The sequence below is a fragment of the Coenobita brevimanus genome, chromosome 110, assembly GCF_032717465.1.
Source record: "Coenobita brevimanus isolate Jiangsu-jjx chromosome 110, ASM3271746v2, whole genome shotgun sequence".
Lineage (NCBI taxonomy): Eukaryota > Metazoa > Arthropoda > Malacostraca > Decapoda > Coenobitidae > Coenobita > Coenobita brevimanus.
Window position 1 is genome coordinate 47053496 of NC_137063.1, and position 18184 is coordinate 47071679.

General features: G+C 45.0%; 1 protein-coding gene across 1 annotated transcript in view; it reads left to right on the forward strand.

Annotated features, from left to right (window-relative positions):
- LOC145417575 (uncharacterized) overlaps positions 1–5737 on the forward strand; it is a 15115-nt gene extending 9378 nt beyond the window's left edge. The window contains exons 3-5 of the mRNA XM_080286281.1: positions 3671–3836; positions 4978–5089; positions 5554–5737. Of these exons, the coding sequence (XP_080142407.1) occupies positions 3671–3836; positions 4978–5089; positions 5554–5737 (462 nt within the window). The remainder of the gene's footprint in view (positions 1–3670; positions 3837–4977; positions 5090–5553) is intronic.
- The last annotated feature ends 12447 nt before the right edge of the window (positions 5738–18184 follow it).

Sequence of the window (18184 nt, forward strand, 5' to 3'; positions counted from 1 at the left end):
GATGACAGTAAGAAGGGAGGAGTAAAGGAAGCGAGACTGAGAAAGTGAAGAGAAAGAAGAGGTGGAGAGGGATGAAGAATGAACATGATTAGTAATAATAATAATGATAACTAATAGTAATAATAATAGTAATAGTAATAATAATAATACGGAAAAAGGAGGAGAACTACAGAAGAGAAAAAAGTGTTAATAATAAACGAAAATAAAAAGGAAAGGGAAGAAAATGACATGTGAACAACTAAAGGAAGAGAGAGAGAGGCAGTATACAAGGCACATAACCGTACCAATTCAGGTCCTCTTCCCTCCTCTTTTACCGCCTCTTTTATTGCTCTTTTCCTCTTCTCTAATTTCATTCTTGCTCTCTTTGCATATGTAGTCTTGTGTAATAATATTGTTTTTGTCATTCGCGCCTGTGTTCGTTTCTTTCTTTTCCTCATTTTTCTGCCTTTCATTTTTCTTTCATCTTCACTCTCTCTCCTGTTTCCTTCCTTCCATTCCTCCATCCTGCTTACCTTCCTTTCCGTTCCTTTCCTTTCCTTCTCATTTCTTCCCTTCCCTTCCTTCCATCCTCCTTTCTTGCTTCCTCCATCTCTCTCTTATTCTTTCATTCTTCCTTCAGTACGTGCCTTCTTTCTTCACTCTTTTCATCCTTCCTTCTCCACCTGCCTGCATTCTCCCTGCCATCTTGCCAGCGTGTCTCCCTACCTGCCTGCCGCCCTCCCTGCCTTCCGTCCTCCCCGCTTTCGTGCCTCATTCTCTGCCTGCTTGCCTGCTTTCCCGCTTCTATCCCTGCCTGCGATATTCCTGCCTACCTGCTTGCCTCTCCCCATTCCGTCTTCCTTCCGTGCCTGCTTTTCTCCTCACCTACTGATCTCCCCCACCCCCCCTCATTCTTCCTTTCTTCCTCCCTCCTTCCATGCCTACCTGTTTTGCTCCCTCATTCCCTCCTTCTCTCCCTTCCTCCCTTCCATCTTTTCTCCTCCCTCTCTCGCACCAAGCAGTGTGCACTCATTGCACTCATTACCCAGTCACTTCCCTCCTGATGCCCATTATCCCCAACTCAGTAGTATCATTAGCCACTCGGTGCCCACATTCCTTAGCCAGTGCCCAAACAACGACCTCAGTACCTACCCAATACCCTCAGTGTCCGCAACGTCCACTCAATGTCCACAGCGTCCACTTAATGTCCGCAGTGCCCATTTAATGTCAGCAATGCCCACCCATTGTCCGCAGTGCGCAATCAGTGTCCGCAGTGCTCACTCAATGTCCGCAATGCCCACTCACTGTCCGCAGTGCTCACTCGCTGTCCACAATGCTGACTCAGTGTTCACAATGTCCACTCAGTGCAAGAAATACCTACTCAGTGTCCTTAATAGCCACTCAGCGTCCTCAGCATCCCTTGCGTCACCGCGATAACCATCCCAGAAAGAGATAAGGCTTTGAGGAGGGAATAGTGCCCCCCCCTCTCTCTCTCTCTCTCTCTCTCTCCAGTTACTTTGTTTTTAGATTATAATTGTGTGTGTGTGAGTGAGTGAGAGAGAGAGAGAGAGAGAAAAATATTACGAAGGAGAGAGTGGGTGGGAATAAAGAGGCTAATAAAGGAGACAGGGAGATTTGGAGGAAGATTCAAGTGAGCAGAAAAGAGGGAAAGTAAAGGGAGACCAGAAGGAAAAGATGAAGCGAGAATAACTGCTGAAAAGAAGAACACTGAGAGGAATAAAGTAAAACAAGATACGTAGATACAAAAAGAGATAGATAGATAGATGTTTAAATAGATAGATGAGTTTGTTGGAGTTACAGGAAAAATAAAGTAGAAAAAAGATATATACAAATAAGGATAGATCGATTGTTGTTTATGTAGAAGATTTTGTGATTAACATGAGAAATAAAGTAAAAGAAAAGAAGATAGAGAAATAGATAGATAACTGTTAATAAATAGAGGATTTTGTTGAGATTTACAGGAAATATAAAAAGAAGATAGAGCAGAAAAATGAGATAGATATCTGGAGAAGTAGGTGGAGGAATTTATTGAGATTTACAATAGACTGAGGATAGAGGGAGACCGACAGCCGTTTAAATAGACAGAGGGCTTTCTTCTGATTCACAGGCTCTATTTTTCACATTTTTTACCTTTGGACGACAGAGATACCCCGTGGATAATATTCAATAAAGTCTTGGCGTTTAATAAAGTCTAGTACCTTAGTTGTCAGCCGTCGTTTACTAGTTAATGTAGACTTCATTCTAGACGTCCTTCCTTCACAGTAATGTCCTCTCTCGGTAGCAAGAACTCAGTAATAAAGACATCAAGGTCGTAAAAAGGGTAATGATGATCGTCTTTAACTCTTTACTACCTGGGGTCTCTCCTGGGCTGAGTAAAGGCATCCCGTGGTGGCAGGAAGAAAATAAAGACAATGTTAGTAAAAGAGAAAGTAAAGACCAGGTTAGTAAAGGAATGAACTCGCCTGCCAAGCTTTAAATGACGCAGTTAATAAGGAAACCAGTAGTCCAGGTGTATGTGTAAAAAATCGCGTTCTTGGGGACAACACCACACCAACCTGAAAATTCTCTCTCTCTCTCTCTCTCTCTCTCTCTCTCTCTCTCTCTCTCTCTCTCTCTCTCTAATTAACTTAATTCCCTTTCACATACCCTCTCTCTGCCTCACCAGTTACCATCTCCTTATTCAGGATATGAGTCACTATTGTACACTCAAACTCTTCTGTTTATCTCCTCTTACAAGTTCTCCCTAGTATAAGTAGCAGGGAGCTTTAGTACACTTCCGAGCACTTCTTCCTTACAAACCAGTAGCCTGTGTGTGTGTGTGTGTGTGTGTGTGTGTGTGTGTGTGTGTGTGTGTGTCTCATGTAAACGCTCTTGACTCAGTTGAATAAAATCGTCCCGCGTAACCTTAAATAAAACACGAGTTGTCTTCACCATGAGAGGGTTAAAGGTGACATTATTTACATTTAGAGTCTCGGAAGTATTGGGTTCTCAGAAATAGGTAAGCGAGAACAGCAGACACATCCGGATAGCCAATTTAATGGTGGGTACGTAGCAACTCTTTCCCGCCCAAACACTCCTCAACTCCTCCCCCTTTTTTTAAACTTCCTTTTTTTTTTTTTTTTTTTTTTTTAGCCCCTGTTTTTTCGATTTTTTTTCCTTCATGAGTCGCTCCAGAATTCCAGAACGTCCTCTTGCATAGCTTCTTGCGTTGCTCTCCACCGGATGTTTGACGGAAAAGGGATTCCTCACAAATTTTGCCAGAGGAAAATGATTACGAAATTCTGTCTTCCGTTGACCTCAGATGCGTATGATTGCCCCGTGACCCGCCACAGGATAGAACGTGGCTCCAAGGTGGGGAACTAGCCTAGTGGTCTGGTTTATCCCAAGACTCGGATATAACACACACACACACACACACACACACACACACACTGACTGACTGCGTTGTTTTAAATGAGTACGAGATCACATTATCTGTGTTTCCCATAATATATTCCAATGTATTTTTTTTTTTTACCACCCACTCATCATTTACGAAGCAGTGACTCATTACTATTAAGCTGTAGCATCATTAACTCAGCACTGACTCATCATTTACTAAGCACTGACTCACCATTGACTCACCACTTATCCACCTTTTACTCATCCGTGTCCCCCTCTTGACTCGCAGGTGGTGGACTACGAGGGCACGGGTGGTGAGGTTGTGGTGAGTCAGCGAGGCAGCAGCACGGTGAGTCAGCTGCTTAAGTACAAGGCACGTGCGTCAGACTCCGGCAAGTACACGTGCAGGCCTTCCACGGGTGAGGATGCGTCAGTCGTCCTGCACGTCCTTGATGGTGAGTAGGGAAGCGCACGTGTTGTAATTTTTTTTTTTTTTTTTTTTCCCAATTTGCTGTAGTTTTATAATTTCCATTCGCTTTTTTCGGTTGTTCTCTCGCTTTCGTCTTTTTTTTCTTTTTACTTGTTTTCATTTTTTGCCCGTTTTAAAAATATTGTTATTTTCCCAGTTTGTCTGGTTTTATCATTTTCTTCCGTGTTCTTTTCATTCCAGTTCACGCTCGTCCGTATATTCTTATCATCTCGTCCTTGGTGCAGTAATCTCGTTCGTTATGTTTTAGGTAATTTATTTTTTTCATATCGTGTTTTCTATTTTTCATTTAGTTTTTGCACTGTTCTTATGTATGTACGCTGTGTGCAAAGGAAAGTTTTGTGCCCGTTCTCCCGCCCTCCCTCCTTTTTTTTTTTTCCCCCAAATCTAAACTCCTGCCACGTTTCTCATTTTATGTGTTGGTATTTATGGTTTGGCACGTTGACGACTGGAGATTTTATTATTGTGTCTCCTTGCGATCTCTTCCTTCCTCTGTTTTCCTTTCCTTTCTAGATTTCTTTTCCTTCTCGTAATTTACTCTATCCTCTCTGCATTCCTTTCCCTGCTGCCGTAGTGAGTTAGTCATTCATTTATACTGCCATTCCCTCACTTATTCTTTTCCTTCCTCCTTCATCCATCCATCCATCTATCCATTTTTTTTTTATATGTCTGAGTACTACATTGCTTCCCTTTCCCTCCTCCTTCCATCCCCTATGTCTCCCTCAGTGTTTCTCTCCCTTTGTCTCTCCATCCCCCACCCTCTCTTCTTCCTACCAGCTACATCTCTCCCTCTCCCTTTTTCCCCCTCAATTTTTTTCTCTCCCTGTGTTTTCCCTCCAGTCATCCATCATTGTCTTACTCAATAATTCCCCCTCCATGTATCCCCTTCCCTGTCACCCCCACCCACCTTCCAGATCTTTCCCACACCTCTCTCTCTTTCTTTTTCCTCCCCCCTTTTCTTTTCCTCTTCCTATGTTTCTCAGTATTCAGTCACCTACCCTTGTCTCGTCCTCAATAATTCTCCCTCCCTGCATCCCCTTCCCCGTCACCCTCACCCACCATCCAGATCATCCCCACATCTGTCCAACTCCGTCCTTCCCCATCCCCAGCCCCACGAGACAGCCTCCCCAACTCCCCAGCACTTGGCAAGAACCTCTCCCCCACACACCCCTTCCTCACACCCCCACACCCTCTGGCTCTTAAAACTTGTGCCTCGCCTGCGTGAGTGGGGCTGGTAAAACACATGTGCGGGGACTGTGAGGTGTGGTGGTGGTGGTGGTGGTGGAGTGCAGTGTGGGAAATTTTTTAGCAGTACCCCTTGTGAACAGTTGGTTTGGGTGGCTTGATCTTGTGTTTGTGGGTGTTAAAGGTGGAGATGGTGGTGTTGGTTGCATTAGTAGTTGTAATAGTAATGGTGATGGTATTAATGTTGATAGAAGTTACATTTATACCGCATTAATGGTAGTAGTAGTAGCAGTAGGAGGAGAAGTGAGCAGAAGAGTAGGAAGCTACGGGCAGTAAAAGCTGTTGTAGCAAGAGTATTGGCAGCAGATTTACGTACTTAAGGTTAGGTCTGTTGAGGAGAAGAGTAGGTCAGGTTGGATTAATCAACAAGGTAAGAACACATGCATAAATATGAGAAGCCATACTACCAGCTCCTCTTTGAAATGTCTGCCATGGATTAGGCTGAGGACATACGCAGACCATGTGGTGAACGCGATAGCCAGTGGGTCACGGTGGATCCAAGTCAGGTCATGTGAGGCAGAAAGGCCAATAACTGTGGCTTCATTCGCTTCGGGTGTTGCAGCAGCCATCTCACAGCCTCCCACGCTTAGATTAGGCCAGTTAGGACGGTGTGGATTAGACTGAGCTCAAAATAGGTCGGGTTAGAGTAGGCTGGATAGATTAGGTCAGTATACGTCTGAGTAGGTTCGTAAAAGCAGTCTAGGTTAGGGTTAGGTTAGGTTAGGTTTTATACGGATTGGATTGGGTGATTAGGTTAGCTCAGGTCCAGCTAAACCAGGTCGTGTAATCTATTTAAAGGAGGTTATGTCAGCTTAGGCAATAACACGAACTGCATTACCGGTTGTGACTGCAGTAAAGGTGATGTAATGCCTCTCTCTCTCTCTCTCTCTCTCTCTCTCTCTCTCTCTCTCTCTCTCTCTCTCTCTCTCTCTCTCTCTCTCTCTCAGTTGGCACCGTATCTTAATGCGTCATCACCCAGTCCCACCACTTGATTAGATGAAGCTGAGTTGAGGATCGGTTGGGTTATATTAGGATTGGTTAGATTGCTTTGGATTATGTTAGGTTTATTTTGGCTTTTAGGTCATGAGGTCAGGTTCGGCGTCTTGGATTGGGTCAGGTTAGGTTGGATTTGGTTGTGTTTTAGTTCAGGTCAAGGTAGGTTAAAATGTTATTTTAAATTAGTAAGGATAGGTTTCACATCGTTGAGTTTGTTGGGGCAGATTTTTGTCACGTAAGGTCAGGCTGGGTGTGGTTAGGTCAGATGAGGTAAGGTGTGGCAAGGTGAGGTTACTGTCTGCAAATACTGAGTGCAATGAAAGCCTGGTAATATGTGTGAGTCCATCGGCAGTGTGTTATTACAGTCATTACCAGCCTTCACCACTCGCCCTCCTCACTTTATACCTCGTTACTCACTCACACTGACGCGCATAAACCCAAGTGGCCCCCAAGGCAAGCCTGGACGTGGCCATTCTGTGTCACTTCCATCCATCCATCCATCCATCCATCCATCCATCCGTTGCTTAATCTAATCTGTCCGTCTCTTCCATGTGTCTCCTCCTGTGTGTGTGTGTTTTTATCTGTCCCTTCATCCATCCATTCTTTTCTTAATCCATCCGTCTGTCCATCCTTCCTTTAAGTCATCCCTCCTTTTTTCATTTGCTTCCCTTTCTCCATCTCCTTTTTACTTTCGTCCATCCATCCATTCCATCCTTTTCCTTCCCTCCATACCTCTCCCTCCCTTCTTCCCTCTCTGTACTGTAGCTTTCCATTATATTTTTATCTCTTCTTCCTCCCTCTTCTGTTCGTTTCATCTCCCTCCGCTTTAGTTCATCCCATTTTCTTTCTCCGCTCATCCCTCTCCATCCCTCTGTCCATCCGTACATTCTCTCTCTCTCTCTCTCACACACACACACACACACACACACACACATTAGTTTTAACATACACGTACTGCGGTTTTTATTAATCACATGCAAGAAGATTATTGAGGTGTAATATCCAGAATAAATCGCTAAGGAATAGGCGTCAAGGGATTTCCAAAGTCATCTAGAATACGAAAAAAAAATTTCCCCTTGCCATTAAGTTACGATGGACTTGTGTGAGGCATAGGAGAGAGAGAGAGAGAGAGAGTCCAGGTGTCCTCCATCCCTCACATTATATCCCTCTCTCTCTCTCTCTCTCTCTCTCATTACAAAGTGTCACTGTAATAATGGCCTGAACTACCTGGAGATTAACTAAGGTAATGGGGTATTTTGCGGCCGCCTTACCCCTCTCTCTCTCTCTCTCTCTCTCTCTCTCTCTCTCTCTCTCTCTCTTGCTCTCTTTTGTGCCCCTAGTCTCTGTGTCGTTTGTCTCACTCATTCTTACTCTTCGTACATTTCTCTTTCTCCATTTTTGTTCCCCTTTGTGTCATGTGTACTTCCGTTTTCTTTGTTATTATTTCGTCTTTTTCTTCCTTTTTTTAGTTTTTATTTTCTTGCATTCTTTTTGTGTGTTCTTCCCATCTTCCGTTTTCTTTTCGCTGTTCATATTAACTTCTTCTCTTTCTCCTTTTGCTGTCCTCATTTTCTTTCTTGCTGTTATGCACCTTTCAGTTTTATATTTATTTGTTTATATATTTCACAGATTTCTTTTTTCGTCTCCTCTTTTATCGCTCCCTCTTATCTTCCTCTCCTTTAGTATTCCATTCATTCATCTCTCCGTCCCTCGTCATTCCCACTCTACCTTCCTCTCCACAAAGGTTTTCCCTCCTTCCTGTCTTTCATTCATTCATTCGTTCTTTCCTTCCTTCCTTCCTTCCTTCCTTCTTTCCTTCCTTCCTTCCTTCCTTCCTTCTTTCCTTCCTTCCTTCCTTCCTTCTCATTTTTACCTTTTCTGTCTCCTTTCTTTCTGCCACTCTTCTTCCTGCCATTCCTTATCACATCTTCACTTCCTCGTTTCTGTCTCCTTCCTCCTTCGTTCCTTCAGTGCTGTTGTTCCTTCCATGTTCCATTTTCTCCATCCTACCTTCCCTCCCTCGTTCATTGCTTCCATCCTTCCTTCCTTCCTTCCACCCTTCGTCTTCTCAGAAGCGATACATTCAAATTACACTCATTCTTAGTCTCTCTCTCTCTCTCTCTCTCTCTCTCTCTCTCTCTCTCTCTCTCTCTCAGCAGTACAGGTGTGACGGCTAATTAGTTGTGCACCTGTACAAAGGACCCAAATCATGTGTCAACATTTTTTAACAATAATTTCCTTTGTTTTTTAACCATCAATACTACTACTACCACCACCACCACCACCACCACCACCACTACTACTACTACAACTATACTACTGCTACTACCACCACCACCACCACTACGACTACTACCACCACCACCACTACTACTACTACTACTACTGCTACAACTATACTACTGCTACTACTACTACTACTACAACTATACTACTGCTACTACTACTACTACAACTATACTACTACTATTACCACCACCTCCAGTACTACTACTACCACCACCATCACCAATAATAATAATAAGTAATTATTTTAGTCACTGCTACTACTGCTGCTACCGCTGCCACACACACACACACACACACACACACACACACACACACACACACACACACACACACAGAGTTCTCCTCTCTCTCTCTCTCTCTCTCTCTCTCTCATGCATAGATACATATAAAACTTGACCAACCCAGCCTCCACACAGGCGCACCGGGACCCGCCATTTTAGTCCCCCCTCCCTCGTTCCCACAAGCCCGGTTCAAAGAAAACGGGACAGAGGGTGACTTTGATCCAACAGTATTTTGAAACCCGGATAAAACTGGGTTCTCTGGGTTTGTTTTGGGGGTTCTGTGGGTCTCCTTGGGCCTTTGTGGGATTTGGTGCAGCTGTGGTATGGTTGAGTGGGATTGTATCGAACGGGTATTGTAAATGCTGTGTCTGTCTGTCTGTCTCTTTCTGTCAGTATAATTCTCTCTCTCTCTCTCTCTCTCTCTCTCTCTCTCTCTCTGTAATAAAGTGAGTGTTTAAGTGTAGTAATGGTTAATGGGTAAGACCAAACTTATGTGATAACAGTTGGACGAAGTTTTATGGACAGTCAGTATATCACATTAAAACACTCCGGGAGAAACATTGAGAGAGAGAGAGAGAGAGATGGGGAGGAGGGGAATGAATGTTAATGAGGGTAGTGTTAACTATGCGGGATTATCGCTTTTTGCTGTTTTTCACTTTTTTTTTTTTTAAATAAAGAACGGGAAGGATAGTTAATCGTCATCATCATCATCTGCCATACCACCACCATCATCATCATCACGATGATGATGATGATGTCATTGTGATGGAAATGGTAATAAAATGGCTGGAACGGTTATAGTATATGGTAACAGTGCTGATAGTAGTGGATGTGTACGATATTAATACCTTCCATATCCACTTCACCCCATCATCCCTCCCCCCTCTCCCTCCTCCCTTCCCTTCATATCACCCCATCCTACCCAACTCCACCCCTCTCCCCCACCCCCATATTCACCCCGCCCCTTCCCCCACCACAGTCCTTACATCCCTTTACCCACTTGATTTCTTCCCCCTTCTCCTCCCCTTCCCCTCCCCACCACAGCCCTTACAACCCTTTACCCTCTCGATTTCTTTCCCCTCCCCTCCCCCTTCCCCTCCTCACCACAGCCCTTACAACCCTTTACCCTCTCGATTTCTTCCCCTCCCCTCCCCCTTCCCCTCCCCTGATATATGCTGATTCTATTCATGGGGCGGGGATCGAAATGGAGAGTTGATTTGGAGTGTTGAGGCGCATGAGTGTGGGGGGGGGGAAGGAGGGGGATATGTAGGGATTGAGGAAAATTGAAAAAAAAAATTACATCGGAAATCGAGGGATGAAGCGACAAAGCAAGTATTGGGGAGAGAGAGAGAGTAAAAGGAAGAATGGAAGAAAACGGGGTGCTGGAAAGTAATGGGAAACTGTGCTTAACCAAGAGAAGAAAGAAAACGAATCGTAGCAAGTGTTTAGGTACTTCAAAACTATGACGAGAAAAACGAAAAATGAAGAAGAAAAACAGAGACTGGAAGAGACAATCATCACAAAAGAAACTTCTATTTTGGAACGGCGTAAAACCGAAAGAAGGCGAATATATTTTTTAAAAGGTATAAACAATGGTTGCGTTTCCCGCTTACCTGGGTGTTGGGCAGAAACAGGATAATTCAGCCTCGTTCACTTTTTTCACTTTGTTTGATGTTGTCTATAATGGTGTACATCAAAGCAGCCTTCATCTTCCTCATTCAGGCCTCAGTGATTACTTACTGTGTTTTATTCCAATTCTTTCAACGCAGCCGTAGTGTAGATCAGGGTATCCTGACCTGGGGCTGGGGCTGCATGTACTCCAGTGTATCCTGACCTGGGGCTGGGGCTGCATGTACTCCAGTGTATCCTGACCTGGGGCTGGGGCTGCATGTACTCCAGTGTATCCTGACCTGGGGCTGGGGCTGCATGTACTCCAGTGTATCCTGACCTGGGGCTGGGGCTGCATGTACTCCAGTGTATCCTGACCTGGGGCTGGGGCTGCATGTACTCCAGTGTATCCTGACCTGGGGCTGGGGCTGCATGTACTCCAGTGTATCCTGACCTGGGGCTGGGGCTGCATGTACTCCAGTGTATCCTGACCTGGGGCTGGGGCAGCATGTACTCCAGTGTATCCTGACCTGGGGCTGGGGCTGCATGTACTCCAGTGTATCCTGACCTGGGGCTGGGGCTGCATGTACTCCAGGGTATCCTGACCTGGGGCTGGGGCTGCATGTACTCCAGTGTATCCTGACCTGGGGCTGGGGCAGCATGTACTCCAGTGTATCCTGACCTGGGGCTGGGGCTGCATGTACTCCAGTGTATCCTGACCTGGGGCTGGGGCTGCATGTACTCCAGGGGGTAGACGGTGCTGTGGCTGGCGGTACACAGACCAGGGACGTAGGAATGTGTGAGTGTGTGGGTCGGGGGATCTACGCATCTGTGTGGAGGGAGGGAGTGTACCCCTACCGTGTTTGAGAAAACTTGAAAATACTCTACTGAAGAAAGGGCTTGTTTTGGTGTAATAATTGCGTTTTTAGAGTGATGATGCATTTATCTGTGTTGAGAGTCTATTTCTGCGTTAATAAAAGTTATATGTTCGAAAATTGGGATAAGAATTTTTCTGGAAAGTTTGTAGGGCATTTAGTTCTGATGGCCGACTTGCTGTATAAAGTACGTGAGTCATAGCCCCCTGACCTCCACCATACCCACACCTGTGACATACACACCCTCCACATATTTCAATAATTTTTGTTTGAATTGCCATACTTATTTTGTCTTTTTACATATTTTTAAGTCATTAAAGATTAAACACTTACAAAAACGGCAGTGTTCAGGAAAATTAATAATCTTAGTAGTGATCTTATTTAAAACGTGTTCATTAGGTCGTTATAGACTATTAAGCGGTGTCTTTACAAAATTTTAAATCCACATAATCTTTGTCATTGCTAACCCTCTGGCCTGGAAAATTTGAAGCACATTTTTAAAGGTTTTAGTTATTATAGTGACTTCATGTTTAGGAAGGGCGATAGAACAGGGAGGTACTCAGCTGTGTGTGTGTGTGTGTGTGTGTGTGTGTGTGTGTGTGTGTGTGTGTGGCGTAAGGGGGTAAAGAAAATGCAAAAACCGGGTACCATTGATATAGATAAATGGTTCCACTATATGTATACTGATTCATTCCAGTGTGCTTTGTGGCATATTCTCTCTCTCTCTCTCTCTCTCTCTCTCTCTCTCTCTCTCTCTCTCTCTCTCTCTCTCTCACACACACACACACACACACACACACACACACACACACACACACACACACACACACACACACAACGTATATTCCTCCCTCTATAAATGTTTCATAATTTGACTCGAGAGGATGGGAATATGAACGAGAGAGTTTAATGATATATCGTAAGTCAGGTCTAAATCAAGATCACGTTTCACGGTAAAAATCCCAAGGCATATTTTACATTTGTTTGTGAAGGGTGGCGACGTGTGTGTGTGTGTGAGAGAGAGAGAGAGAGAGAGAGAGAGAGAGAGAGAGAGAGAGAGAGAATTAAACGAGGAGCGGGGTAAAAGGTGAAGGAAAGAGGGGAGAAGAGGGAATGGATGGAAGAGATGGGATGGAGAAGGAGAGGGGACAGGGGTAATGGAGAGAGAGGGGAGGGATTAGGAGAACGGGAGGGTGTAAGGGTTGTAGGGAAAGGGGAGGGCAAGAGGAGGAAGAGGGAGGGCAAGAGGAGAAGGAAGGAGGGAAAGAGGTGGGATGAAAGAGGGAGAGGAGGTAGGAAGTGGAATATGCAACCACACATACCAACACCACGTCACATTCTATCATCTTCCACACATCTCATACCAACCAATCTCCCCTATGCCACACCACCACCCCCACATATACCACTGTCACACCACTATTTACGAAGGACATATACCAACACCACGCCACATTATATCATCTTCCACACATCTCACACCAGCCATTGTCTCACATACTACACTGCAGCATCCACACATACCAGTCACACCACTGTACTAGCACCACCGCACCCACACATACCCCTGCCACACCACTATACCACCTGGGACACATACCACACCAGCTGCGTCCGATCTGTTTCACGCCATACCGTAACCACCACACTGCTGCCACTGTCTTTCCCTCTCTCTACACACACACACACACACACACACACACACACACACAATACTTATTATTCCTACCAGCAAACCATTTCATTAGGATGAAACGTGGCTTCCCTTCCCCAAAATGTGAGGGAAGAATAATTATTGAAGGAATATAGTTTTCTAATGCCAAAAACAACAGTAAAAGAGAGAGAGAGAGAGAGAGAAGGGGGGGAGGGTAGCTGTGGTGGTGACAGGAGCAGATGCAGATGTCACCTCTAATTATCGTGGTACTGTGTGAAGGTGGCACTGTCTTGGCACCTCTGGCACTGGGGTGGATGGAGGACAGAGACACGCCCTGATGGCAGAGATGGAGGAGGTGTGAATGTAAATGTGTGCCTATGTATAATTTTTGTTTATATGTGTCCTTGTATAAGTATAGGGAGAAGAGACACAAAATGAGTAGGTATAAATTTGTGCATGTAAAATAATATATCCATACATTTTATATATATAATTATGGAGTTATTCTGAACAGTATTAAAATGACGACATATGAAGGGATTAAGATTTTTTTTTTTTTTTTTTTTTTTTTTTTTTTTTTTTTTAAGGCTAACCACAGATAATTTTCTTCCTTTAAGAGAAATCCCAGCACTTACAAGGTACTTAAGAAGTTGATGTTAGGCTGTGTGTGTGTGTGTGTGTGCTGATGTGGACCTCCCAGGGTGTGGGAGTGTCCATAGTATTGCGAGAACGTGAGTGCTTTGGTGTGTGTGTGTGTGTGTGTGTGTGTGTGTGTGTGTGTGTGCAGTGGAATTTAAAGTAGAGAATCGAGTGTATTTGTATTCTGATCGGTTTGTCTTTCTGTCTCGTAAGATTTTGCGAAGAAGGAGGAGGAAGAAGAGAGGGAGGAAGGGACGGAGAGAGGCAGAGGGAGAAAAAAGATAACGAGAGTGGGAGGGAAATGAGAGAAGGGAGGGAAAAGAGGGAGTGGAGGGGGAAGGGAAAGAAGGAGAGGAATTGAAAATATGTTAAAAAGAAGGAAAAGGGGAAAGGGTGGGAGGATAAGGGAGTGAAAAAGATGAGGGTGGGAAATGGAGAGAGAAATAGAGAGGAGATGAGAAGCAAAAGAGGGGAGGGAGGGAGAGAAAAGGTGAGGCTGGAGGAGGGGGGGAGGTAAGGGGAGAGAATGGAGCGGGAAAAGGAGAGGAGAGGGAATGTGAGGGGAGAGGGGGATAGTATGGGAGAGGAGATTTAAATAGACCTACTGTGGGAGCGGACCGGAAGTCATAGAGGGAGAGAGAGAGAGAATATTAAGTTTGGATTGGAAGGCCGTCAGATGCTCCGTGTTAGCTGTTCCCTTCTCTCCTAAGGTGATTTTAATTTGGTAAGTTCATTCGTTAGCAATCAGAGGCTTAATTTCCGGTGGTCAGAGGATGAAGAATGTGCAGGTGGGATTGTTGGATATTTGGATGGTGGGCTGGTGTGGGCTTGGAGGGTGGCAGGTGTAAACAAAGGCAGCTGGCGTCGTAAAAAGCCTGATGTAAACACGGGAGGGGCAGGCAGGGGAGGGGTTGAGACAGGGAGAAGCAGGGAAGGAGAGGAGACAGGGAGAGGTAGGGAAGGAAAGGAGACAGAGAGAGGCAGGGAAGGAGAGGAGGCAGGGGGGGGGGTTGAGGCAGGGAAGGAGAGGAGACAGGGAGAGGCAGGGAAGGAAAGGAGACAGTGAGAGGCAGGGAAGGAGAGGAGACAGTGAGAGGCAGGGGAAGGGGGGCGACAAGGAGAGACAGAGTAGGTAGGCAAGGAGAGGAAAAAGAGTAGTAGAGAGAGAGAAAGGAGATACTGAGAAGAGATCGAGAGATAACAGGTGACATCAGTGCAGCAGTGTGGTGGTTACGGTATGGCGTGAAACAGATCGGATGCAGCTGGTGTGGTATGTGTCCCAGGTGGTATAGTGGTGTGGCAGGGGTATGTGTGGGTGCGGTTGTGTTAGTACAGTGGTGTGACTGGTATTTGTGAGTACGGTCGTGTGGTATGTGGGACAAGGCTTGTGTGAGATGTCTGGAAGATGATATAATGTGGTGTGGTGTTTTTCCTTCCTCCGTTCTGTTATTAAAAAAAAAAAAAAAAAAAAAAAAAAATAAGGCTACACGGTGGGAGGAATAGGTAAGAGAGAGGTGAAGGAGGTGGGCAGGCACGTGAGGTAGGCACGGAGAGACAGGCAGGGAGGGAGAGAGAAGGGAGAGGTAGACATGGGGAAATGGGCAGGAAGACAGAGGTACAGAGGTGGAAGTGGTACGCAAGCAAAGGAAGTAGGCAAGGAGAGGCAGGCAGAGAGAAGGAGGTGGAGGAGAGAAGCAGGCAGTATAGATAGGCAGGAAGAAATGGGTGGGAGAGGCAGGCAGGAAGAGGCAGGGATGTAAACAGAGGCGGGGTAGGCAAAGACGGAGATGGATTGAAGGCAGAAAAACGAGAGAGAGAGAGAGAGAGATGCTTGCTCACCTAATTATCATATCAGAATCTCCCAGTTAGTCTCCTTTCATCCATCATGGTAATTTTCCCTCACTATCCAGCCATCTCTTCGTATTTCTATCCAGCTGTCCATTTGTCTTACCCCTCTGTCCAGCCATCCTCTATCCATTCTTTTTATAAGTTCCTATGTCTACCATTCATTTACCTGTTCTCTCTTGTAATTTATTAGGCCATCCATCAATCCATCCATCTATCTGACTGTCCATCCATACATCCATCTGTGTATTCATTTGTTTATACAATCAATTATCCATCCAATCCTTCCTCCATCATTCCTTCTTTCCCGTCCCTCCATCCTTTCGTCCATCCACCCTTCCATCCCTCCACCACTCTCCGCTTCACCACATTATCTTCATCCCTGAGCGTTTGTGTTCCCACCGATTTAACTGCGCCAACTTGTAGCTCTCCCTGACGCGATCCACCAATCCATCCATTCATCCATCCATCCATCCACTATCGTCCCATCCTTCCAACCCAGTACATTGCCCTATCATCCCAGAGCATCTGCGTGTTCCCACCTATTTATATCGTCCCTCCATCAATTCATCCATCTATCCATCCGTCAGCTGTTCATCCATCCGTCTTCCCTCCATCGCAGAGTCACCTCCATCCGTTTATCCACCTACCTATTCATCAGTTATTCATCTATCCACCGTCAAAAGGCAGTAGAGAAAACGAACAAAGGACATGGATTCATAGGTATAACATTGGAAATATCTGTTAAGTTCAGCTGATCACAAGACAGTAGCGATGTGGAGAAACCGCTGAGAGTAGTGTGGATGGTAGCGATGTGGAGAAACCGCTGAGAGTAGTGTGGATGGTAGCGATGTGGAGAAACCGCTGAGAGTAGTGTGGATGGTAGCGATGTGGAGAAACCGCTGAGAGTAGTGTGGATGGTAGCGATGTGGAGAAACCGCTGAGAGTAGTGTGGATGGTAGCGATGTGGAGAAACCGCTGAGAGTAGTGTGGATGGTAGCGATGTGGAGAAACCGCTGAGAGTAGTGTGGATGGTAGCGATGTGGAGAAACCGCTGAGAGTAGTGTGGATGGTGACGGAAATTATTATGCCTAGATTATTTAAGAGACATATCTGGCAACGTAGTAAATTGAAAAGGCTTAATCTTTTTACCAGATCAGAGCGCACGCGAAGTGGGGATGTAATTCAGTTATTACAAAATGTACAAGGGACATCATACTACGGCAGTTGATAAATACAGTACAACAGACCGGTTGACCTACGCCAGAGCGGATGGCTGTAGAATTACTGGCAGACGTTAACAGTTACGTGAAGCCAAGAAACTGTTTTGTATATTACAGTAAACGTATTGAACAATTGTCTTAACAGTTTGGTTGACGCTGATACGGTACTAACATTTGCTAGTCGCTTGGACAAGTTTCTGATTCAACATCCACAGCTTAAAATGTTCACGATTAAATAATGCAAAAAATATGACGACTCTTGTTTTCTTTATCAGTATATCAGAGCAAACGGCCAAAAGGCAACGTCGTTATGTACTTAATGTTACTCTTACTGGTTAGAATGTCGACTATATTTTGGGATTCACTATTTCGTGTAAAAGGTTCATAACAGTTTATTTTTATTGCCTGACTGTTCAGTTCACTTTATCCTGCCGGCGTCAGCAGAAGGATTGATAAACTTGGGCAGCCCTCTTGCCGTACCATCCGCCTCTTTGACTGATCGGCTGTAAATCATAAACATAACCTACACAGTGTTAGAACGGCCACGATATTTTTTTCCTCCCCGTTTGCTTCCTTTATACTCGTTTGTAGCTTGTCTATCTTTGCCTCCCTTCCATTCATCCATCCAGCTTATAATCCATTCTTCTCTTCTACCTCTCCCCATCCAACCATCCATCCATCCCTTCTCATTTCCTCCCTCCCTTCCATCCTAATATCCACCATCATCCCTCCCTGCATCCATCCATCCATCCATGCCCAGCCAGCGTGCCAGCCTCATCAGCATATCACCGCAGTGTGTGTGTGTGTGTGTGTGTGTGTGTGTGTGTGTGTGTGTGTGTGTGTATTTCAGTATTTGCATAAGTATTCCTTTTTATAAGTGCTCGCTTAGGTCCTTTGAGGCTGCGGAGTGTTCTTGTTACGGTGTTCTTGTGTTCTTGTCAGGGTGTTCTGGTGATATTAGAGTGTTCTGGTATTCTTGTCATGGTGTTGTTCTGGTGTTTTTGTCAGGGTATTCTGATGTTATTACGGTGTTCATGTGTTCTTGTTAGGGTGTTTAGGTGTTATTACGGTGTTCATGTGTTCTTGTTAGGGTGTTTAGGTGTTATTACGGTGTTCTTGTGTTCTTGTCAGGGTGTTCTGGTGTTATTGAGGTGTTCTTGTGTTCTTGTCAGGGTGTTCTGGTGTTGTTGAGGTGTTCTTGTCAGAGTGTTCAGGTGTTATTGAGGTGTTGTGTTCTTGGCAGGGTGTTCTGGTGTTATTGAGGTGTTCTTATGTTCTTGTCAGGGTGTTCAGGTGTTATTGAGGTGTTGTGTTCTTGGCAGGGTGTTCTGGTGTTGGTAGGGTGTTTTTGTGCTCTTGTCTGGGTGTTCAGGTGTTATTAGGGTGTTGTGCTCTTGTCAGGGTGTTCTAGTGTTTTTAGGGTGTTTGTATGCTCTTGTCTGGGTGTTTTGTGCCTTGTCAGGGTGTTCTGGTGTTATTAGGGTGTTCTTGGCAGGGCGTTCTGGTGTTCTGTGGGTGTTCTTGTCTTTATTTGTTTTTGTATTGTGTACACTCCGGATTATATTTGTGTTCTTTGGCTGTATTTAAGTTACTTTTGTGTTCTGGTGTCGGGCTGCAGTGCTCTTGTTTTGGTCTTGTAGTTTTGTGTTACTGTTATTCTG